Below are 26204 nucleotides of genomic sequence, written 5' to 3' on the forward strand. Positions count from 1 at the left end.
TATAATGGAGTGACTAGATTTGACATCTGTCTCTCTGTCTGTCTGTCTTTCTGTCTGTCTCTGTCTGTCTGTCTCTGTCTGTCTGTCTCTCTCTATCCCACCTCCATCCCCTCCCTCCCTCCTCTGTGTGTGTATGTGTGTGTGTGTGTCTGTCTCTGTATCTCTCTCTGTGTCTGTCACTTTCTCTCTCTCTCTCTCTCTCTCTCTCTCTCTCTCTCTCTCTCTCTCTCTCTCTCTCTCTCTCTCTCTCTCTCTCTCTCTCTCTCTCTCTCTCTCTCTCTCTCTCTCTCTCTCTCTCTCTCTCTCTCTCTATATATATATATATATATATATATATATATATATCTATACATGTGTATATATACGATGTATAGACTGACCACGTTCCACTCCGGGTAGGTGTTATCCATGGCGAAGTACATGAGGATGCTGGCGAAACCCTCGTTCAGCCACAGGTCATCCCACCACTTCATCGTCACCATGTTGCCGAACCACTAGAAAGACAAAGGAAGAAACATGTTGCAAAAATATAGCTTAAAAGGAGATGAACGATAAAACGAAATCAGGTTACTACGTTTTGATATCGTGATTATTTGTCTTGCAGAAGCTCGCCTATTAAACGGGTATCTAAATTTCGCCAAATAAATAATATCAAAACATAATAATCTGATGTTCTATATATAGACGACAAACACTGGACAGAGAAAGACAGAGATAGACATATATATATATATATATATATATATATATATATATATATATATATACAGAGAGAGAGAGAGAGAGAGAGAGAGAGAGAGAGAGAGAGAGAGAGAGAGAGAGAGAGAGAGAGAGAGAGAGAGAGAGAGAGAGAGAGAGAGAGAGAGAGAGAGAGAGAGAGAGAGAGAGAGAGAGAGCAAATACACATAAATAAATAAATAAATAATAGAAACTCCACTAAAATGGAAATAATAATGAATAGACAGACAGAGAAATAAACAGATAAGTTAATGAGCGGAGGACACAATGATAAATAAATAAATAAATAAATAAATATTTAAGACAAACGAAGATGGATAGATAAATAGTTAAATTTAAAAAACTAAAAATGGAGGAAAAATTACGTCAAACTTATCCAACCCATCAACCAATCCAAAAATTAACCCTTAATTTCCAACATCATAAAATAAATAAATAAATAAATAAATAAATAAATAATCTATTTACGGAGTGTGCGATCTCGTGCGCCACAATGAGAGTGACCATGTATTTGTTTGAACTCGACGATACTTCAGAGTCGTACAGTAGGGCCGTGTCACGGTAAATCACCAGACCCCAGTTCTCCATTGCGCCTGCGCTGAAATCCGGAACTGCTACGTGATCTGAAAATAGAAACAAAATTGTATGTTTTATTAAAAATAAAAAATAAAAATATAATTGGATATATTAGTAAAAATAAAATAAAAATAAAATTGCAGGCTTTTGTAGAAATAAAATATAATTAACATAATTAAAACTGTATGTTTTATTAAAATTAAAAATATATATTTAAGTCTACTCTGTTGGTCAAAACAGGAAATAGTCTCAATAATTTCAATAGGTTTAGTCTCATTTAGCCTTAGTTTTTATTTTCCGAGCTGGTCTGTCGTTAAACATTCATTCGTTTAAGTGTCGGGACGTAGCCCAGTGGTAAAGCGCTCGCTCGATGCGCGGTCGGTCTGGGATCGATACCCGTCAGTGTGCCCATTGGGCTATTTCTCGTTCCAGCCAGCGTACCGCGACTGGCATATCAACGGCCGTGGTATGTACTACCCTGTATGTGGGATGGTGCACATAAAAGATCCCTTGCTGCTAATAGAAAAGAGTAGCCCATGAAGTGGCGACAGCGGGTTTCCTCTCTCAATATATGTGTGGTCCTTAACCATATGTCTGACGCAATATAACCGTAATAAAATGTATTGAGTGCGTCGTTAAATAAAACATTCCTCTCATTCATTTGTTTAACTATGAGGGAGGGACATAGCCCAGTGGTAAAGCGTTCGCTTGATGCGCGGTCGGTCTGGGTTCGATCCCCGTCGATGGGTGTGACGGTACATGCTCTTAATTTTTGTTTTCGCCTGTGGCGATATTAATTGTTTTAGAAGGCCGTGTGCAGTTCCAAATTGCACTTAGCTAGGTGGGCAACTTGTTACGTAATACTCTGCGCGACGGTCCTCGATCGGTACGCCTAATACACACCCAGAGAAGGTGTGGAGGCCATGTGGCTAGTAGTTACGTAATATCTCCGGTAGTGCTGTTTATGGCCAGGGGATTGCTCGCGGTTGGCGACAGCCAGTCTGGCGATCTAAGAGAAAGATATGCCGTCTTGGTCGCTGTGGAAATTCAGATGATACGTGAGGTACCGCCTTGTACCCCCAGGCGATTTTCTGATTTATAATAAATAGCTAGGGTTTAGAGATATCGGGGAGAAGCAAAAAGGACGGCTCCCAGGGAACGTTGTCCGTTTGGACTTTGGTAAATATATATATTATTTCTGCTCTGTTGTATAACCTTGATGTGATTGATGTGACTTTTAAATATTTTAATACTGTATTATACCAATATTCTTTAGACAGTGTCTTCGGTCATCTGACGAAGTAAATCGTAGACTTATGGTTCTAACATTATACGAGTATTTGGTAATATAAAGCTTAGCCAGTCATCATAGAAGACCTAGGTAAACTGTAGGTTATTGTCTTTATTGTGATAGGTACCAGTATTAATTTTGTGTTACAAGGTTACTGAATGAGTAGTTAAGAGTTAATTAAAAATTAATTAGGAATAGTGTTGTAATTCCTTTATTAATTAAGTTCTCCTGGCAGCGTTTCTCAATTATCACACGTTATTGAACGAGTAGTTAAGGGTTAATTAAAAATTAACCAGTTAGGAATAGTGTTGTAATTCCTTTATTAATTAAGTTCCCCTAGAAGCGCTTCTCAATTATCACACGTGTGGGTGTTGTGTCACGGTGAAGTGATTAGCATATTGTGTAAACTAGACACCTAGAGATTAACTAATTAAGTGATCAGTTCTGGGTTGTTATTATTGTTGTTATTAATTAACTACTGCGGCTGTACTTTTGTCAGCGTAGGTTAATACAGATTCCAACGTGTATTGTGTTTTTGTTGTGTTTTCTAGTGAACTAAACGTGCTATAATAATATATACTTGTGTATATCGTATCTCTGATTATACCTAGAGACGAGCCACAGCGGGTATATACCGCCTGTTACAGAGAGATCTAATAGATATACAGTTAGGAGAGATATTTGGATAATCGTGTTTTATTCAGTTACGGGTATTATAGAATCCCCGTGACAATGGGCCTATTGGGGTATTTCTCGCTTCAGTCAGTGCACCACGACTAGTAAATCAAAAGGAAGAAAAACACTTTATCCTTCTTTTATAGAAACTTAGGGATAGGATGAAAAAAAGAGAGGACATTTTATAGTTTCATCAAATAATAATGTGAAACTATATGGACCGAATTTACGAAGACTGTTTGACTAAACTGTATTCCGATATCAAAGCCGTATCTCTACACATTGCAGAGTCGAAGGGAAACAAATTCGTGATTGCTTCCATGATCCACTATCAAGTGCTCGTCCATAGGAGGACTGCCACTCCATAGGATATACGCAATAAGATGTATGATATCCTCTGCCCCGCCTGTAGGACTGCCACTCCATAGGATATACGCAATAAGATGTATCATATCCTCTGCCCCGCCTGTAGGAGGACTGCCACTCCCAAGACTAATTTAAAAACCCAAACCTGCACAGGATGGAGGAGATCAATGAAGTAAATATATAAAGCTGTGATGGCGTGCACTCATGATTCACTGTAAAAACAGTGATGATATCAGGTGTTCGCGAAAGATGAGCATATCCTGCCCTACCGGTGGCACCTATCATGAACATAGCCTACAGCCACCAAAAATATGAAAAAGCGTGTACACGGTCAAAATAGGGTATTGCATTAGGCATCATTTTAGTCAGTGATGCTTCATATTGTGAAATGGCCATAACATATTTTGATGGCTTTCAGGTGTCCTTTTAATATATATATATAAACTGGCTTTGTAAATTCGGACACGTGCGTTTAAGAAAACCAAACAACAAGCTTCCTAAATGTGGTCGTTTATCTGTATAGTTGTTATTCGAGAAATGGTCAGCACTGTCAGTTTACTCTAACGCTACTCCACATTTGGTGGAGTACAGTCATTCGGGAGAAACTAGAAAAGATCTATTTGGACGGAGAAATGTGATGGAATCCTTTCGATTTCATCCTCTTAGACTTTTATATCGATGTTGATCATTACTTAATTGTTGTATTTACCATAGTTTGTCACACAATAGCCTATGTATTTTTCGTGCTGGGGTGTTATTAAACATTCATTCATTCGATAAATGTTCATGGCAATTGGTCTATAAAGACTGAGCCTACCAGCCTTGGGCACGACGTCGCTGATGTTGAAGTACTCGGTGAAGAACTCGTAAGCCTTGATCCCGAAATCCATCGCGTGCTCCGTCTGAGAGTAGGCTTCCGGTTGCGCCCACACCCTGAACTTTAAACAACATTTATATATTAATTACAAGAACAGTAACACCAACAACAAAAACACAATAAACAACAACAACAATTTGGAATTCCATAAATACAAAGATGAATTCCATAAATACAATCTCAATGGACGCCGCCATGTTTGTCACCTAGCACAAAAATGTCTATATACACAGCGGTCGTATTTTTGAGGAAAATTCCAGTGTATGCAACCAACACTCCGTCTAAGGTGTGTCAATTACTGCGTATGATATAGATATATACTCTGAAGATCTTTGTCTTAATTTACTAACTATGATGTATGCTGATGATACCGCCCTACTAGCAACAGAATCTGAAGATCTTCAACAACTATTAAACGCATACAAGGACTACTGCAAAACTTGGAAACTTGAAATCAACATAACAAAAACTAAAGTGGTGATATTCGGTGGAAACAAAAAGGACTATAGAAGTAAATGGTTTATAGACGACGTTCAGCTTGAAAATGTTGATGAATTTAAATATCTTGGCATTTGGCTTCATAAAACAAATAGATTTAACTTATGTTAGAAAACCTTATTTGAACAGGCTCAGAAAACTATGTTTTATATATTATGAAAATGTAATGGATTTTGTTTGTCTATAGAATACCGAATCCAATTGTTATATGGGTGCGAGATATGGGGTTTTGCCAATCTCAATAATATAGAAAAACTTCATATTCAATTTTTGAAATATCTAGCTCCAGTTCAAAAGAATACTCCTGTAAATATGTTATATGGTGAATTTGGAAGAAAACCCCTTTACCTGATTGTATTGTACGCCATTCATACAGTGTGTAAAGCGGTTTTGCGTTTCATACTCGCATGAAACTCAAAAAATTTCACGTTCAATTCTTATAATTCCAAACACATAACCATGTCATTAATGTAAAGCTTTTTGAAATAAAAAGTGAACTCTATTTTCCAACTATTTACTATTTTATTAACACGAAATTCATACTCAACATTAGCGGAATCCCTATGGTGGTTCGGCTTTTCCCGTTAATAGCCGAATGAGCGAATGACAATGCTACAATCATTAATACAATTCATATTAATTTTTTTGCATTAAATGTCAATACCAACTAAAAACATTTTGAATTCACTATAAACATATAACGTAAGTAATTTCAATAACTTTTAACATGTAATAAAAATGTCTGAAGCGATCTATTTTGTATGGTATAATTTATATGTGAAGCGGTTAGTGTATGAATATTTAACTACGAACTGCATGGGCGCCATTTTTTGATTACTGTCCAGATTTACCAATTACGACGTTGAAATTACAGTTATCAAATTTTGAATGCGTGAAAATTCCATATGTTGATAGATTTGACATGGAGAAAGTGGTTTCAATGTTTCCGGAAATGGATGAAACAGGTGTGTCGCGAGTTTCTGTGTTTACTGGCCTTGTAATTGTGGAAGTGGCGACAACACAGGGTGGTTTTGGCGTGTGTGTGACTTCAAGTGGTGCGACACAAGTATTTGTGAGAGTTAACGTGTTTAAATTAAAATCTCCCAAAAATTATATAGGAACATCTGACATGTTACGATGTCTAACACTTGGAAGTTTGACAGCAGACGATTACTGTTTGATGTCTAAAAATAGAATCTCAAGGAAATTTCTCGGGCATTTTTAGAGATTGGAATTATATAGTATTAACTACAAAACAACTTAATGGTTAGTAAAGTCAGTCAGCCAAGCAGTTAATCGGTCAGTCAGTCAGTTAGTCAGTTAGTCAGTCAGTCAGTCAGCCAGTCAGCCAGTCAGTAAATAATGGTATGGTTGGATTATGAACAAACAAACAAACAATTAAATGAAAGAAAGGATTAAAAAGAATAAGCACAATTAATAATAATAATAATAATAATAATATATAATATATATATATATATATATATATATATATATATACACACACATATATATAAAATGAAAACAAGTAAATAAATGAAAAAATTAACTAAATAAATAAACTAAAACTAAACTAAACCTAAACTGAACTAAACTGAATTGAACTGAACTAAACTACATAAATAAATAATCTATGTCACCTCGTATCCATTGTTAAAGCTGTAATTACGAGACTTGAAATCGGCGACAACAAATGCCAGGATGTAGGTGGACATGATAGGCGTGCTGAGAAACTCTTTCTTCAGCCAACCGCTGGTGAGAACTGACGACCGATAAACCGGCATGTTGCTGAGAGCATTGTATCCTTAAATATGAAAGTATCGAAATATTCTTCAATAATGAAATATCCTTAAATATTGTACTATGGAAATATTCTTAAATATGGAAATATTCTTAAAAATTGAAATATTCGTAAATAATAAAATATTCTTAAATATTCAAATATTCTTAAATATTAAAATATTCTTAAATATTAAAATATTCCTAAATATTAAAATATCCTTAAATAAATAAATAAATAAATAAATATTCAAATATTCTTAAATATTCAAATATTCCTAAATATTCAAATATTCTTAAACATTCAAATATTAAGCATGAACATATTCAAACATCCTTAAATATTATTATTTTTTTTTAAATTCAAATATCCTTAAATATTCAAATATTCGTAAATATGAAACAAGAAATTAAATATGAAAATATTCAAGCACCTTTAAATATTCAAATATACTTAAACATATAAATAAATATTCTTAAACATGAAGAAAATATTCTTAAACATGAAGCAAAGATTCTTAAACATGATGCTGTTAAATATTCTTAAATGTGGAAATATTTGTATATTTGAATATCTTTAAATATCAAACTTTTGAAATATCCTTAAGTTTAAAATAATTAAATACACGAAAACATTCAAATATGAAAGTATTGAAATATGCTTAAAATTGTATATGAAATATCCTTAAACATAAAACATTCAAATATCCTTAAACGCGAAAATATTCAAATGTCTTTAATATACATGTATATAAAAAAGATAAAGTTAAACATGAAAATATTCATGTATCCTTAAACATGAAAATATTGAAATATTTCTAAATAATTAAAATTAAAATGTCAAACTTGGAACACATTTACACATACTTAAACATGAAAATAACTATACGTCTTTAAACTCGAAACTATTCTTAAACATGAAAATATTCAGTTATCATTAAATATGAAACTTTTCGAAATATCTATAAAATTAAACAAAATTATATGGCTTTTAATATGAAAATATCCTTAAATATCAAAATGTTTGAATATTCTTAAACATTAAAATATTCAAATAGTCTGAAAGATAAAAATAACTTTTAAAAATTGTTAAACATAAATATCCTTACATATTAAAGGCATGCTGCCACAGATTTATGGACCTTATTTCTCTAAAAATGGATAATAAATGATAATTACCATAACTGAACCATGATGGAGTGAAATCCATGTCAACCCTCTTGGCAATAATAATTTTTGAATTATGGACCATTGCCATAATTCAATAATTTTTACAAAATATCATTAGTAAGTGGAGTTTGGTGGTTACATAGATGGTTGAATAAAGTACATTTAGGGACAGATCAAATTTATATTTGTTTAGGTAATATTTTGTTAAGTTATTTAATAGGTCAGTGGTCTGTGACAATATGCCTTTAACATATCCTTAAACACGAAGGTAACCTAATATACTTAAGAATGAAAAAATATTACAATATTTACAGAATCTTAAATATACAATTCTTTAAATTATCTTTATTAAAAATTACCAATAAGATTAATATATAATTTTAAATCTAGAACGTGTTGTAACGTCCACGCGACTCCTCACCTGGTTGATGTATGATAGTGGTTTTGAAAGTAGCTTTGAAGTCCGGTTCGTCAAAACACGGAAATACCCGACGTGCGTCAGTCGACTGTAACTGAGATGCCGCCAATGCTCTGTAAAAAAGATGGAATTTACTAACTATCTTTCTGTGATACATACAGAAACATGTAATAAAGCGACCATCTCTCTTCCAGGGACACTCTATTATTCCTGAAAGTTATTTAACATTAAAGAAAGAAAAAGAAAGTGTAGCAGTCGTCGTCAAAAGTGTAGGGGAGGGCCAAAACTTCGAAATAACAAAATGGACACCCGATGTGCAGAAATAAAAGTAACGTTTCAAGGCTCTGCGAACACCTTCTTAAAATTTCTTTAACTGCCCAATAGTCGTACTGAAGACGGTGGTTCAAATCCCGACAAGGCTTGTTCATACTTTCATTCCATTATGTTTCTTATCTATCATCTATGTCTATCATTCCCACTGTCTTGGCATTATTGTAACACCCCTCCACCCCTCCACCCCACCACAATGCTGGTGATGATAAAACGTTCAGAGTTTAGAATAAGATTCAAGTACTATAACAGAGTTGTGGGAATTCAACGTCATGAGAACGCCTTATAAATTACATGCATCTAACGTCAGTTTTATTAACACGAGCCCGGAATTTTAGTCACTGACAATGTGATTTCTCTGTTATATGAGTCAACACCGTCACCCACGTCAATCTAGCTTAGTTGGCTGAGCGCTTCGCTAACAGTGGCGGATCTAAGGGGGGGGGGGCGCCCTAGTCCCCCCATGTGTTTAAGCTGGAGAATCCGATGAAACCTTCGGGAACGTTTGTGGACTTTGGCCACATGTCTTTGGCCCCACCCCACCCCACCTCAAATGTATTTTCTGGATCCGCCACTGACTAAGGTGCTTTGGATATAGGATCGAAACCACTCGATAAACCCATTCTCTGACTGTTTTTTTTACAGGTTCCAACCAGTGCCCAACAATTGGTACTAGTGTATTAAAAACCGTGGTATGGCCTAGCCTGTTTTTGTCTGTGGGGAAGTACATAGACAGATCTCTTCCTGATATGAACTATATTTTAGAAACATCAAATGTTTGACTGCCAATAACCAATTTAATTAAAATTAGCTCCACTATTACATGTGGATCTAAAGACAGCCAGTTGGAGCTCATGTCCACCAATCAAAACCTTACTTGCAGAATCCTGCAAGTGATTTAAAAATAATTTGAAAACATTCCGAATTATCCTGAGGGTATACGACATGTTTCGTGTGAATTACGAATGCCTTAAAACATGTTTTATTTTATAAAATAAATAATTTGTAATGTAAAACTGAAGACTGATTTAGTTTTTTTTAATTTTATAAATAAATAAATAATTTTTAATGTAAAATTGAAGACTGATAACCCACCCCGTACGTATTGGTATGGTTCGCTGTACTGCGGCCACTAAAATAGACTCGCCCGATATTTTTAGAATTTGTATGCTCCCGAATAACGTTATAAAAGGCGAAGTGTGATTGGTCAATATTTAAATTATTATTTACAGACGAAATGTTACCTGGACATTGGGGACTACGCAGTGTTGTTAGTTTTAAATCACTGGCAGGATTCTGCAAGTAAGGTTTTGATTGGTGGACATGAGCTCCAACTGGCTGTCTTTAGATCCACATGTAATAGTGGAGCTAATTTTAATTAGATTGGCCAATAACCGATGATTAATTAATCAATGCTCTAGTGGTGTCATTACCCCCCCCCCCCCACCACCACCAAAATCTAACTTTAACAATGTCCTTGATAAGTGATGAGGTCAATATATGTGTACCTCCTGGAATCCATACGTCTGTCTTGTACTCTATCGCTAATAAATATGGCCTAACCCACGGCACTAACAATCGCAAGCATAGGACACCATGGTGGAATGTTGCAAATGCAATGTCTCTTGACAGTAGTAAAGGACAAGAATGTTAAGTCGACAGCAAAAGAAATTAAATTATTGAAGAGGTTGATTCTGCAATAAATAATATCATGGAATTCAAAGAATGAAGAGTAAAAGAGCGCAGTGTGATAAAAAGGTGCCACAAATGTAGCCATTACCGAAAATACATACCATTTATAGTCCGTCCTATCCTTCTAGAAAATTGCTGTTTGTAAATAAATTCAGTTTGGTTTGATGTACGAAAAAACCTAAAAGTGTTTTGGAAATAACAACAATTTACTATTTTTTTGTGTGCAATTTAGAGAACAGTCGGCTGAGAGATAAATAGCTTGTAATAAATTCCATAGTATGAAAAAAAAAACGTTCTCTGTGGGATGGGCTATAGTGTGATGTAAGTGAAAACACTAGACCACTAAAATGTTAATTGGAGACAATACAGTACATGCAGATTAATTAATCATCGGCTATTGGCTATCAAACATTTGGTAATTCGTAGTGAATAGAGGAAACCCGATACATTTTTTTTTCCTAATGCAGCAAGAGATCTTTTATATGCACTTTCTCACAGACAGGAAAGCACATACCACGATCTTTGGCCAGGTGTGGTGCACTGGTTGGAACGAAAAAAAACCCCAATCAGTTGAATGGATCCACCGAAGTGGTTCGATCCTGCGACGCAAGCACTTCAAGCGAGCACTCGACCGACTGAGCTAAGTCCTGCACCTTAATATTTAAAATACTCATCTGCAACCGGCTGCGTATATTATAAACCATTTTCGTAGGTATTTAATTCATGGAATCTTCGCTCATAACTTAGGTGATCACTCCAGCCCGATTAGAATATTATTATGTCATCACAACATTCGGCCATTTGATATACATCTGAATGACAAATCTCTATAACATAAACAAAATCGTATTTCTGCAAAAGGACGTGATTGCTTCCAGGGAGTACTAAACTAAATAACTTCCGGTTGGGTCAAAGTTCGAAGTGCACCCAACCTTTGATAGAGCAGTTAATACCAAAAGTGTTTGTTAAAAAACAACGAAAACCCCCCAAAACCCCCCAAAAACAACAACAAAAACAAAAACAAACAAACACCCACACCATCCTTTCTAATACCACAAGTTATTGGTGAAACGTGAGTGTGTTGGTTGTAAAAACAAATAGTGTCGTCTGAGCAAAACATTTAGGAAATTTTATTTCATCTAGTATCACTGTGTCAAGTAGCCTTGTGCTTGAAACATGTATGGGGTACCTGTAAAAAACCCCTCAAATTATGTTCGGAATGAGGGTAGTCATAGACGCTATCTGTTATCTCTGAAATGAGCAGCTTGACCCCATTGTTTTCTAATTTGCTTTAAGGGTGAGGGGTGGTAATATTTATATCAGTGGTGTATATGTCGATTTATACGCTGCAGGTAGGAGTTTTAGCCACATGTTACTATTGTCGTCTGTGGGATTTGATTTGGTGGTACACACCCTACATGATCCACTATCAGGAGATTCGTAACAGGATGTTTCATTCCTCCTGCATCGCATGTAAGACTGCCACTCCGAAGACCAGCTTAGAAGTCTCGCAAGTTTAAAATATTTTGAAAACACTAACATTACAAAAGCTTGCTTTGTTTAACGACACCACCAGAGCACATTTATCCAACAATCATCGACTATTGGATATCAAATATTTGGTATTTTAATATACAATCTTAGGGAGGAAACCTGCTATATTTTTCCATTAGTAGCAAGGGATCTTTTATATGCACAATCCAATAGACAGGATAGCATATACCACGTCCTTTGTTATACCAGTCGTAGAGAGAGAGACGTTTAAAGCCGCAGACCCAAGTTTCAGCCCGTGAAAATGGACACCAAGTTTGGATAAAGTGAAACAAGAGTCTGTGAAGTTGACGTGAGGAAATACCCTCTAATAATAACTCGTCTCCATAACCGTTACTTCTCAAAAGTACGTGAGTTTTCAGTATTATGATAAATGTATTTCGTGGTATTACAAACACCAGGATGACCAGAAACACTTCGAATGTACGGGAATGAATAATCTAAACAATAAAATCTAAGTAATGTTTAATTTCAACCAACACACAATAGATTTAATAGCACTGGCGTAGCCAGGATTTTAAATTGGGGATAACCCATATTGGGGGAAAGTGGGGGTGGGGTGCAACAACAGTGTCTATGGGTCATGTTGTGAGGTGACAGGATACTATATAACGTTTGTTGGGAAAACAGAAGGGTGATTGGGGTGGAACATAGACCCCATGACCCCCTCCCTATAACTTCGCTAGTGTTTATTAGTGAAACATAGCAGTTGTGTTTAAAAAAGTAGGGTTGGGGTGCAGTCAGTCTAGGATCGATTTCCGTCGGTGGGCCCATTGGGCCATTTTTCGTAAGTCCGTGGTATGTACTATCATATCTGTGGGATGGTATATATAAAAGACGCCTTGCTACTAATGGAAACATGTAGCGGGTTTCCTATCTAAGACTATGTAAAAATTACCAAATGCTTAACATTTATGTTTGTTTGACAACAGCCGATGGTAAATAAATGAATGTACTCTAGTGATATCGTTAAGCTCATATAGCAAAGTTCACATGCCGGTGATTGACACACTGAAATTCCGGGCCCGTGCTTATAAAACGTTAGACTCAAACATTTAATGACGTCACATGCATGCAAGTTAAAAAAAATAAAAATAAAAAAAACCTTTTATTTTTAAAAAACACCTCAACAATTAGGATCTATCTCTTTAACAAGATCTAGCCAATGCACCACGCCTGGTATATCAAAGGTCGTGGTATGTACTGTCATGTCTGCGGGATGGTGCATATAAAATATCCTTGCTAATAATGGAACGATGTAGCGGGTTTCCTCTCTAAGACTATACGTCAAAATGACCAAACGTTTGTCATCCAACAGCCAATGATTAATACATCAATGTGTTATGGTTGTATCGTTAAACAAAACAAACTTTAACTTTGATAACTACGCGATTTATCCATTACTACGCAGGTAAAGTTTGGTTTCTTCCCCGACTCCAAAAGAGCACAATAATTAATTAATAATTGGCTACTGGATGCCAAACATTTGTTAATTATAATACTCTTGAGAGGAAACCCAATAGCTGATGATTAGTAAATGTGCTCTAGTAATGCCGTTAAACAAAAACTAAACTTTTAACTTAAAAAACGAGTGTATGTCGCTTTAAAGGGACATTCCTGAGTTTGCTGCATTGTAAGATGTTTGCGACTAATAAAATGTTTCTACGATTAAACTTAGATATTAAATATATTAAGTTGTTTACAAAATCAGTGTCTGTATATTCAATGTGTTTCTGGTCGCCTCAATATTTGTAAGAAGCCCAAACTGGAGATTGTCTTCAAATAATTTCGTACATACAAAAAGAAACATATTTTAGGAAATAAAATGAAATTTAACCTAGTACAAATATTAGAACGATAAGAAACACGTTTAATATACAGCCACTAATATGTTATGCAGAAAAATATATTTGATATGTAATTATAATCGTTAAAAAGTCTATTAGTCGATAACATTTTTAAAATTGCCGCAAACTAGTGTATATCGCTTTAAGAAGAAGCCAAAGTTGAGCGCTAAGTCTGCCAAGTGAAGTGGCAGCCCTACTTTACTACAACAGGTTAACTGACGGGTGTTTTACCGTTATACTGCTGCTTGTAGTCAGGGCCATAATTGTTCACCTTAAAGCACTGGTGTGAGGTACACGTGGAATATACGGAACAGGTGCGCTACACGTGTCATAATCGTAAATATTATGATGCGATCTTTACGATGTGAGGTACTAAAATACTTAATGTGCAGTGGGTTGGCAGCAATGAGTACGCGTGAATGAAAGACAAGGAGAGAAGAGAAACAAACGTAGAGGTAGAGGTAGTGAGATGGGGGTGGGGGGGGGGGGGTGGGGGGGGGGGTGGGGGGTGGGTGGGGGGCAGGAATGAGTGAGGAAAGAGAGAGGAGCGAGAGAGGCAGAGAGAAAACAGACAAATAGAACGAGAGACAGAGAGAGGAGATGGAGAGAGGGAGGCAGAGTGAGACACACAGAGAGAGAGAGAGAGAGAGAGAGAGAGAGAGAGAGAGAGAGAGAGAGAGAGAGAGAGAGAGAGAGAGAGAGAGAGAGAGAGAGAGAGAGAGAGAGAGAGAGAGAGAGAGAGAGAGAGAGAGAGAGAGAGAGAGAGAGAGAGAGAGATCCGAACGCAATTAAGAAAGGAGATAGACGGATGAGCGAGAAAGAGAGGAAGAGTCATACACTGGAAAGTAAGACAAAGAAAAGAGAGTAAGAAAACCCGCAAAACAAATGAATAACAAATTTGTTTTATGTTTTTAACGACACCACTAGAGCAGATTAATCGACTACTGTATTTGGTAATTCTCACAGTAATCTTTTATATAAACTTTCCCACATACATGGTAGCACATACCACGGCATTCGATATACCATTCGTGTGGCACTTGCTGGGATGTGAAAACGCATATAACATCACTCGTTCACGATGTATTCCTCGTTTGTTCATGGTCAACTTTCAGGTTCTCTTGGACCAAATCAGTTTCCACTGTAGATAATGTTAACATTTTCTAATAAAACTGATCAAGCTGCGTATCAAACTCACCCAGGCAGTACACCAATAAAAATGTAGAACCTCACATTTAATCTACCTGCGGGGACGTGTGTGTGGGGTGTGGGGTGGGGGTGGTGTCACACGGTATGTAAGACTTTTAATTAATGTTTTTATGAGCAATCCCTATTTTTTTACGAAAATAGAAGTCCATTTTATTACGGCAACGAGTTTTCTGCTCTCTCTCTCTCAATATCTGTGTGGTCCTTAACCATGTGTCCGACGCCATATAACCGTAAATAAAATGTGTTGAGTGCGTCGTTAAATAAAATATTTCCTTCCTTCCTTCTTCCTAGTTTTGATTAAAATCGCAGTTCGATTTTTAGGGGATACCCTGACCTAGTTTGAACCTCTTGTCTACATTGCATATAGCATCTATACCATATAAAATTCTACTAATTTAACGGCAAACGATGTATATATCTTATTGTTTTATTTGTGCTGCTATTGTTTTAACTTATTGGATTGTTTTCTTTGTATTTTAGATACTTTTTATCGAATAGTCTCTCTCATATCTCAGTATAGAGTGGCTCATAACAATTTAATAATTTATATTGCTTGTATTTACATGCGAAATTTTATTCTGTTGTAATGAGGTGAAACTTTAATAAACTATTTTTCGTCTGTTCATATGCATGCGGGCTCCCATTTTTGTTGGGGGGCAGATTGGCTTTTGCCCGAATTAAAAAAAAAAATGCCACAATCTGCATAACAACATTTATTCATATTAACATTACTACCAAACAGCTATATAGGGTTGTAAACGAATCACTACGCATTTTTACATGGATTACAACTAATTTTGAGGGTAGAATGATGGAAATACATGGTAAAAAGGTCTAACATTAACAATATTTTGCCCATATATCTGTATCATTTTTGCCCGAATTTGGTATTTTGCTCCAGTACCAGGGGAGAAGTTGCCTCCACCCCCGCCCCTGTCTTGTACGCATATGTGTTCGACTTTCTACTAGTCAGAGCCGCAGTTTCTTTAACTCCGTAAATATTTGACAACTTGAACTTTGACACGTAAGTACTAGTATCTGATTTGGTGCAATGCAACCTTCAGGACGCATCTCCGTTGTACTTAGTATCTGGTAAACAACCACACGTTATTTTCTCGCGCTGTACTACATGGTTTTACTTGTACTTAGCAAACGTTAACAGATGTTATTTATCCAGCAGGTGATAGTGTAGTAACACAAGCGGTATCGCATTCGGGAGATGTCGGTTAACGAAGGGGACACGGTTTTCCGGAAAATAGAATTTTTTAGCATATCTCGTCTGCTCGGCCAATTACCGCGGGCAGGTTATCGACGGGAAGGTGAAAGGGTGGTGTCAAGAGTTCGCAGGTGTTATCGAATCCACGCTAATGTCTCATTAAATGTTTATTTGCTATAGATCCGTCGGTGTTTTTGTTGTGATAATGGTTTGGATCAACACAGATAATATCTAGCCATGCTGCATAACATTTCTTCTCGTCCTTGAGCTATCCTCTGAAAGACGCCCCCCCCCCCCCCCCCCCCCCCCCCCTTCCACACACACCTGTTACGGACTCCGGTCGGGATGCTGGTACTTTCTTGCACCTTTCAGTGCAGGTGGTGCCTTCTTCCACCCACCCCAACCCTTTCCTGTCCTGGAGGGAGGAGCCGACCGAGCCCGGCACCTGTGATCATGACAGGCGTGCGCTACACAGTTTGAGTATACGTAATAAGGGGAACGAAGTCTATTGTTTTGTTTGTGATAAGTAGACAACAGTTTCAGACTGACATCATATCAGGACATATATATATATATATACTTATGCTAGGATATATGGGGTTAATCATTATTAGAATATGTGGGTTTAACTTTAAATTCGTAGTTCAAGTTCAAGGGGGTAAATTAAGCCATCACAATACTAATGTCAGGCAACGCCTGGCACTAGTTACCAGTGTGGTTGAAAAAAACTTGACAAGACGACATGAGTATATCAAGGCATGGTATGACAGAAAACAAAACAGGCCAAGGAACGGAAGTTTTGGCCTGGTGACCAAATGCTGGTTTTGTTGCCGTCCAGTTCAAAGAAGATGCTTGCACAATGGAAGGGCCCATTCTGAGTGGTGAAGCAAGTGTCTGATGTCAACTATTCAGTTCAAGTTGGCGGTCGTCGAGTGTGTATTGTATATCACATCAATTTGTTGAGAAAATATCATCCCAGAACTACCATGTATGTTGGTGCACATAATGATACTGAAGAAGAGGAATCGATTGGATTTATCTTTCCTGATGACACCGAGTCTTACCGAGATGTCAGAATCAATCCGGTGCTGTCACAAGAACAAAAAGAACAATTGCGAGCAATCTGTGAAGAATTCTCAGATGTATTGACATCAAAGCCTGGCTGTACAGACTTGATAGAACATGATATCAAGGTGACATCTGATACCACCATCTGTCAAGCGCCTTACAGAATTCCCCATTCTAAGTTAGGTGAAGTCAAGAATGTCATTGACGATCTACTAAAGCAAGGGCTGATCAAAGTGTCAAGAAGTCCATATTCTTTTCCAGTCGTTCTCGTGGGAAAGCCGGACAAGACACTAAGAATTTGTATCAATTACAAGAAGCTAAATGACTTTACAGTATTTGACAGTTACCCCATGCCAAGGATTGATGAAACAATCGAAGCTGTGGGGAGATCCAAATTCATCAACCGACTTGATCTGACCAAGGGGTACTATCAAATAACTCTCTCCAAATCAGCACGGGAGACGAGTGCATTTACTACACCATTTGGGCTCTACGAGTTTACTGTTATGCCTTTTGGAATGAAAACAGCACCAGCATGTTTTGCTCGATTGATGAAACTGGCATTGGGGTCGGTGAGAGATGTCGAAACGTATTTCGATGATGTCATAATCCATAGTATGTAGTGGAATGACCATCTGAAAAGCCTTCGGGAGGTTTCCCATAACCTTCGGAAAGATAAGCTGACAGTTAGACCATCAAAATGTGAGCTGGAAGCATCCGAAACTAAGGTACTTGGACATATTGATGGACAAGGTCAGGTAAAGCCATAACCTGACAAGGTTAGTGTTATGAAAGAATATCCACTGCCCATCACAAAGAAGGATATCAGAACGTTTTGGGGAATGACATCCTACTACCGGAAATGCATCAAAAACGTCGCCGACATTTCTGCTAGTTTGACGGATTTGTTTAGACAGAATTGCCCAAACAAACTTCATTGGACTGATCAAAGTGTACAAGATTTCAGAGCACTGAAAGACGCGTTCAGAATGCAGAGAAGAGAAGTTTACGTTTTATTGGTGGAGGTGTTAGGATATATGGGGTTAATCATTGTTAGACTATATGGGGTTAACTTTAAATTCGTAATTCAAGTTCAAGGGGGTAAATTAAGCCATATAAAATAGTTTCTACTTGGGAGGGGAGATACTGGTCCGGCTGTGTGTAATTAACAAATCTAAGTGTCTGTCTCAGTGCTGAGATAAGGGAGTGTTTATGTTTAATTGTTGGCACTTGTTTTATATATTGCTGTAGTTAGAAATAAAATCAGTTTTTCACTTGGTCTCTTTGGTTGTCTGATAGTGTCAGATGGGTAGTGATCTGAACTTAACAACTTAATAAGACGAGTTGTTTACCTTTACCAGGACCAAACGTATCTTCTTGTACACACTGTCAAGGTCACCATGAGCAATAATAAACAAATGTAAGTTCTTTCCATTAGAATCATCCAAATTCAAGCACTTTTCAATCAGTTCCATACCTCGATCTATGCATAGTGATTCAAAGCGACACCGACCTCCAAGCTAAGCTGTGTGACATAAGGGATTAATTCAACTTTCCAATAGTCAATTTCCATTTATGTCGAGCAGTATACCTTCTGCTCCAGCTGTTGGTGTCTATCTTCATATCACAGCTCCTGAGATACCTTAGGGCATGTTCATTGTGTTCAGATATCACACAATGCCATATCATCCTGGAAGAGAAGTTATATGATGTTCGAGGACTCCTAAGAGCATTCAAAACGTTTTACAGAGACTATATCTACTAAATACGATGCATCACTGAATAAAATGTATGGCTGATGCTATTCCATATTTTGAACTTGTGTATGCTTTTTCATATCTTTGATGAAACTCATAAAACATATTATCACCGTTTTAAATGAAGTGACGGACTTGACAGCTGCAGTGGCAGTACTCATGACGGATATCACTGGTGGGTCACGATATGCTTATCTTTCGAGAACACTTGGCTTCACAATGGTTCGTGCATGCATATCATCACAGCTGTATTTATTCCAATGAGCTCTGTCCTACCAGTTTTGATTTGGTAAAACTAGTGTGGAAGTCCTCTTTGAGCGTTACAGGAAGGAAAGAAAGAAATGTTTTATTTAACGACGCACTCAACACATTAGGACCACACAGATTTTGAGAGGAAACCCGCTGTCGCCACTACATGGGCTACTCTTTCCGATTAGCCCCAAGGGATATTTTATATGCACCATCCCACAGACAAGGTAGTATATACCATGGTCTTTGTTGAACCAGTTATGGATCACTGGTCGGTGCAAGTAGTTTACACCTACCCATGGAGCCTTGCGGAGCACTCACTCAGGGTTTGGAGTCGGTATCTGGATTAAAAATCCCATGCCACGACTGGGATCCGAACCCAGTACCTACCAGCGTGTAGACCGATGGCCTAACCACGACGCCACCGAGGCCGGTTTGCAGGAAAGATGTACTCTCCAGTAAAGGATCTCCTCGGGAGTGGCTGCCCTCCTACAGACGAGGCACTAGATAGAGATTCACGGAATCAACCTATATTTTGCCAAATGACCACTCGACTCTCCAGTGAGCTCTGCCTGGTGCTAGTGTTTATTTAGTAAACTAGTCTGGGAATGGCAGTCCTCTTTGGTGGCTGCAGGAAGGATGAGGTAAAGGATATCCTCGAGAGTGGCTGTCCTCCTATAGACGATGCACTAGATAGAGAGATTCATGAAAAGCACCACCATTTTGCCAAATGCCCATTCGACTCTGCGTTGTGCAGAGATACGGTCTTGTTCGTGGATAACGGTTCTGTCGTTCAGATTTAATATACCAGTCGTAGGGCAAAACCCAAAAGCCCCCGAGTCTATTGAGGGGGAACGATCCTCTAATATATTGCTCCTCATGCGAATGATCTACTACTGAGCTATACCACTACCACCCCCCACCCCCACCCCCCACTCAAAGCCATGCCTTCGATAGCGGCAGCCCAGTGGTAAAGCGCTCGCTTGATGCGCGGTCGGTTTGGGATCGATCCTCATCGGTGGGCCATTGAGCTATTTCTCATTCCAGCCAGTGCACCACGACTGGTATATCAAAGGCCGTGGTATGTGCTATCCTGTCTGTAGAATGGTGCATATAAAAGATCCCTTGCTACTAATGGAATAATGTTACTGGTTTCCTCACTAAGACTATATCCAATAGCCGATGATTAATAAATCAATGTGCTCTAGTGGTGTCGTTAAATAAAACAAATTGTGATAGCGGCAACGCATGTCTACAATTGAGGTCGAAAGGCCGTCTTAATTCCATCCGTGATTGGCCCGTGATAAAAAAAAGAAAAAGAAAAAAAAAAAAGATAAAAAAATACCCTTCATTATTTACTGTCAGATATTGATCACACGGTTAATGCCGAACGATGGCGTTACCCAAGGGAGATCATTCCGTTTCACGCAAAGGGCCGTAATCCATTTCGCTTGTTAGTTTCCGTGGCTGTTAATATACGAAAGGATGGCACTCGATGGTGACGGGGCAGTGTGTTAAGTACTCCCCGGGGTGTTGCGTGACTGCTGGACCAGCCGTTACGTGGAATATCTGTCCCACCGGGGAATCGTCCAACAAAGACACGTCCCGACTTCGTTTTCCCTACCAGACAGACAGAGTTTACACGTACGTAATTTCCCCAAAACACAGAACTTGTAAATAGCGTACGTGAGGAAACCCACGATTTTGATTTTCATCATCATTTAGCGAGGACATGAGCATACGAGACAGGAGGGTCGGGGAGGGGGGTGGGGTGGGTAGATGAGGGATGAAATTCATTCTGACAAAACTGATGAAGACGTTGGAGAAAATAAGATGGCCTGACACCTTTACCATGCATTTCCGGCATTCTACTCACAATGCTTGCGTCGCAGGATCGAATCACCTCGGTGGATCCATTCAGCTGATTTTTTTTCTCTCGTTCCAGCGAGTGCACCACAACTGAACAAAGGCCGTGGTATGTGGTTTTCTGTCTGCGGGGAAGTGCATATAAAAGATCACTTTCTGCATTAGGAAAAATGCAGCGGGTTTCCTCTGATGACTACGAAGGAAGGAAATGTTTTATTTAACGACGCACTCAACACATTTTATTTAAGGTTATATGGCGTCGGACATATGGTTAAGAACCACACAGATATTGAGAGAGGAAACCCGCTGTCGCCACTTCATGGGAAACTCTTTTCGATTAGCAGCAAGGGATCTTTTATATGCACCATCCCACACAGGATAACACATACCACGGTCTTTGATATACCAGTCGTGGTGCACTGGCTGGATCGAGAAATAGCCTAATTGGCCTGATGACTACGAGACAGAATTACCAAATGTTTGACATCCAATAGCCGATGATTAATTAATTAATCAATGTGCTCCAGTGGTGTCGTTAAACAAAACAAACTTCTACTTACAGCATCGATCCCCGTCGATGGGCCTATTGAGCTATTTTTAGTTCGACAGGCATATCAAAGGCTGTGGCATGTGCTATCCTGTTTGTGGGATGGTGCATGTAAAATATCCCTAATTGCTACTAATGAGAAAATATATTGGGCTTTCTATTTAAGACTGTATGTAAAAAAATACCAGATGTTTGACATCCAATAGCCGATGATAAATAAATGAATATTTTAGTAGTGTCGTTAAACAAAGCAATTTTTTTCTATAGCTGTTTGGTAGTAATGCAAATTTGAATATACGTTATTATCCAGATTCGGGTAAAAATCAGCCTCCCCACCCCTTTTACAAAAATGGGAGCCCGTACGCCTATGTATACACATGGAATATCAAACAAAACATGACTTTTCGATCGGCCTTCGGTGGTGTCGTGGTTAAGCCATCGGACATAAGGCTAGTGGGTACAGGGTTCGCAGCCCGGTACCGGCTCCCACCAAGAGCGAGTTTGAACGACTCAATGGGTAGGTGTAAGATCACTACACCCTCGTTTCTCTCATTAACTACTACTCTTCTTTCTCTGCCTCCCCCTATCTCTCTCTCTCTCTCTCTCTCTCTCTCTCTCTCTCTCTGTCTCTCTCTCTCTGTTTCTTACACACACACACACACACACACACACACACATACACACACACTAACAGTTAACAACTAACCCTCTGTCCTGGACAGACAGCTCAGGTAGCTGAGGTGTGTGCCCAGGACAGTGTGCTTGAACCTTAATTGGATATAAGCACGAAATTAAGCTGAAATGAAACGAAAATGAGTTTACGTGAGTAAAGCCCCGTTTTATTGTTCACCTTCAATCAACAAGGAAAAACACGCCAACGGGTTATGAAAATAAATAAGACAAATACGTCATATAACTGTAAGACAATTTTCGAAATCAATATCGTAAATTAATTACTATATAGACAATAAGCTTCCCAACTACATTGTGTGTAACGGTAACAACGACACGACACAGTGATATGAACTACACGATGTAGGCATTAGGGTTATTGGTGCGTGCAGAATTTGTTTTAATAAGAAAAAAAGAGTTTCATTTGACCTTGGCATTGGTAACCTTGTTACCGACAAGACAATCGTGGATCCTTTATCAGCAAACAATACTGAACTGAACTCAACTGAATTAAATTCTTTTTACGTGCCCCTATACCCCTTTGGTTTAAGGCCTCTTTGGTAAAGCGTTCGCTCGATGCGCGATCGGTTTGGGATCGATCCCAGTCAGTGGGCCCATTGGGCTATTTCTCGCTGTAGCCTGTACACCACGACTGGTACATCAAAGACCGTGGTGTGTACTATCCTGTCTGTGGAATGGTGCATATAGAAGATCACTTGCTGATAATCGAAAAGAGTAACCCATGTAGTGGCGACAGCGGGTTTCCTCTTTCAATATCTGTGTGGTCCTTTAACCATATGTCTGAGGCCATATAACCGTAAATAAAATGTATTGAGTGCGTCGTTAAATAAAACATTTCTTTGACACTCCAGGGCAACAAATCTGGCATGGCCAGTGATGTGGACAAACAATAGGCGTACAAGTTGTATGTCAGAATATATTCTGTGAAACGTAGAACAAGAGTTCTCTGTGCCAAGTGATGAACACACCATATTGCTCGACCGGTCTCGGTGGCGTCGTGGTTAGGCCATCGGTCTACAGGCTGGTATGGGATTTTTAATCCAGATACCGACTCCAAACCCTGAGTGAGTGCTCCGCAAGGCTCAATGGGTAGGTGTAAAACACTTGCACCGACCAGTGATCCATAACTGGTTCAACAAAGGCCATGGTTTGTGCTATCCTGTGTGTGGGAAGCGCACATAAAAGATCCCTTGCTGCTAATCGGAAAGAGTGGCCCATGTAGTGGCGAAAGCGGGTTTCCTCTCCAAATCTGTGTGGTCCTTAACCATATGTCTGACGCCATATAACCTTTTTTTAATACTTTTGCTGTTAAAATTCAAAATTTCAAAATTGACCGTATTTGTTAGGGACCGTAGCAAAAGTATATGAAGCCAAAAGCGACTAAATCATTTAGTCTCTCTGCAGGCTCCCCCCCCCCCCCCCCAAAGAGACTAAAATAAGAGCAACGTTGGCTTCACACTGATGGACGTGCCCAAGGTGCTATGTGAACCAGTTTGTTTTTGTTGAAAGAGACAGGGAGAGCTTTGCCCCCTGTTTACCTTCAACAAAAACAAAATAAAGAATATCTAGATATAAATAAAAAAGAATGTTCTAGTTTTTTAAATTCTCTTTAATAAAATGAATTTTTTTATAAAACCAACTATTAGTTTAGATTAAATCAGGATCTTAAAGGGACATTCCCCAGTTTGCTACAATTCTTAAGATGTTATCGATTAACAGAGACTTGTTAACGATTGTAATTACATATCAAATATATTTTTCTGCATACAATATTAGTGGCAATATATTAAACGTGTTTCTGATCGTTCTAATAGTTGTACTAGGTTAAATTTCATTTCCTTTTCTTTCTTTTTTTTTTAAATTACGTACGAAATTATTTGAAGACAAAATCCAGTTTGGGCTTCTTACAAATATTAAGACGACCTGAAACACATTGAATATACAGACACTGATATGCTAAGCCAGAAAATATATTTAATATGTAAGTTTAATCGCAGCTATATTTCATTAGTCGGAAACATCTTACAATGCAGCAAACTCAGGAATGTCCCTTTAAAATTAAAGTTTTGATATTAAAGGAACATTCCTGAGTTTGCTGCAATTTTTAAAATGTTATCGACAAACAGAGACATTTTGACGATTTTAATTACATATCAAATATATTTTTCTGCATAATATATTAGTGGCTATATATTAAACGTGTTTCTGATCGTTCTAATATTTGTATTAGGTTAAATTTCATTTTATTTCCTAAAATATATTTTTTCGTACGTAATAAAAAGACACTGATATTCTAAACAAGAAAATATATTTAATATGTAAGTTTAATCGTCGGAAACATCTTGCAATGCAGCAAACTCAGGAATGTCCCTTTAAAATTAAAGTTTTGATATTAAATAGGGCTCAATGCAGAAGTTTTTTTGTTCACTTGCTGCTGGCTAGTAAATGAAATATACTCTTCAAAAAAAGAAACGCAAAAGGGTACAAATGGGTTATAACTCCGATTTTATGTTTCCTACCGGTTCATGCTTTGTGAATATAAGGTCATTGCATGTCCCAAACACATTCCCACGGTTACATTCGATAAAACGCAGCTACTGTACAATAAAGTTCCAAAATGTGAATATTCGCAAAAACGCAGCCACGTGCAAACCATGTCACCACTGCACGTGCGTTGTCTGCACGTGCAACATGAACACCGACAGTATAAAAGTGCAGGGTGTTCGCTTGCCTGGCCTCTGTATCTGGCCGACAGTTGACAATCCAGGACATGCCACATCTCAGTGAACCGCAGAGAAACAATGCCATCGGCCGACTAGACGCAGGCGAATCCAGAACGGCCGTTGCCAGGGCATTCCATGTGTCCCCAAGCACCATCTCCAGACTGTGGGACCGTTACCAGCAACATGGATCAACACGTGACCTCCCTAGATCCGGTCGACCACGGGTCACTACCCCCGGGCAGGACCGCTACATCCGGGTACGCCACCTTCGGGAACGATTGACTACTGCCACCTCCATAGCCGCAGCAATACCAGGTTTGCGCAGGATATCCGACCAGACCGTACGGAACCGCCTACGTGAGGTAGGAATTCGTGCCAGACGTCCAGTTCGAGGTGTCATCTTAACAGCACAACACCGTCGACTGCGACTGCAGTGGTGCCAGATTCATCGACAATGGCCTCAACTGCGATGGAGACAGGTGTGGTTCAGTGACGAGTCCCGATTTCTGCTCCGACGTCATGATGGAAGATGTCGCGTGTATAGGCGTCGTGGTGAACGTTATGCGGCAAACTGCGTGCAGGAAGTGGACAGATTCGGCGGGGGTAGTGTCATGGTGTGGGCAGCCATCTCACACACTGGCAGAACTGACCTGATCCACGTGCAGGGCAACCTGAATGCACAGGGCTACATTGACCAGATCCTCCGGCCACACATCGTTCCAGTTATGGCCAACGCCAACGCAGTGTTCCAACATGACAACGCCAGGCCTCACACAGCACGTCTCACAACGGCTTTCCTACAGAACAACAACATTAATGTCCTTCCTTGGCCATCGATATCACCGGATTTGAACCCAATTGAGCATCTATGGGACGAGTTGGACCGACGCCTCCGACAGCGCCAACCACAGCCCCAGACCCTGCCCGAGCTGGCAGCAGCCTTGCAGGCCGAGTGGGCCACCATCCTCCGGGACGTCATCCGTACTCTGGTTGCTTCAATGGGCAGGCGGTGCCAGGCAGTTGTCAACACACGCGGAGGCCACACCCGGTATTGACTCCAGATGACCT

At 38.7% G+C, this 26204-nt stretch overlaps 1 protein-coding gene across 1 annotated transcript in view; it reads right to left on the minus strand.

Moving 5' to 3' along the window:
* LOC121373677 (glutamyl aminopeptidase-like) overlaps window positions 1-26204 on the minus strand; it is a 113598-nt gene that overhangs the window by 39626 nt on the left and 47768 nt on the right. The window contains exons 3-7 of the mRNA XM_041500399.1: window positions 8392-8501; window positions 6662-6825; window positions 4464-4584; window positions 1207-1361; window positions 381-494 (exon numbers count right to left, since the gene is read on the minus strand). Coding sequence (XP_041356333.1) covers window positions 381-494; window positions 1207-1361; window positions 4464-4584; window positions 6662-6825; window positions 8392-8501 — 664 coding nt within the window. The remainder of the gene's footprint in view (window positions 1-380; window positions 495-1206; window positions 1362-4463; window positions 4585-6661; window positions 6826-8391; window positions 8502-26204) is intronic.

Source organism: Gigantopelta aegis, chromosome 5, assembly GCF_016097555.1.
Source record: "Gigantopelta aegis isolate Gae_Host chromosome 5, Gae_host_genome, whole genome shotgun sequence".
Classification (NCBI taxonomy): Eukaryota; Metazoa; Mollusca; class Gastropoda; order Neomphalida; family Peltospiridae; genus Gigantopelta; species Gigantopelta aegis.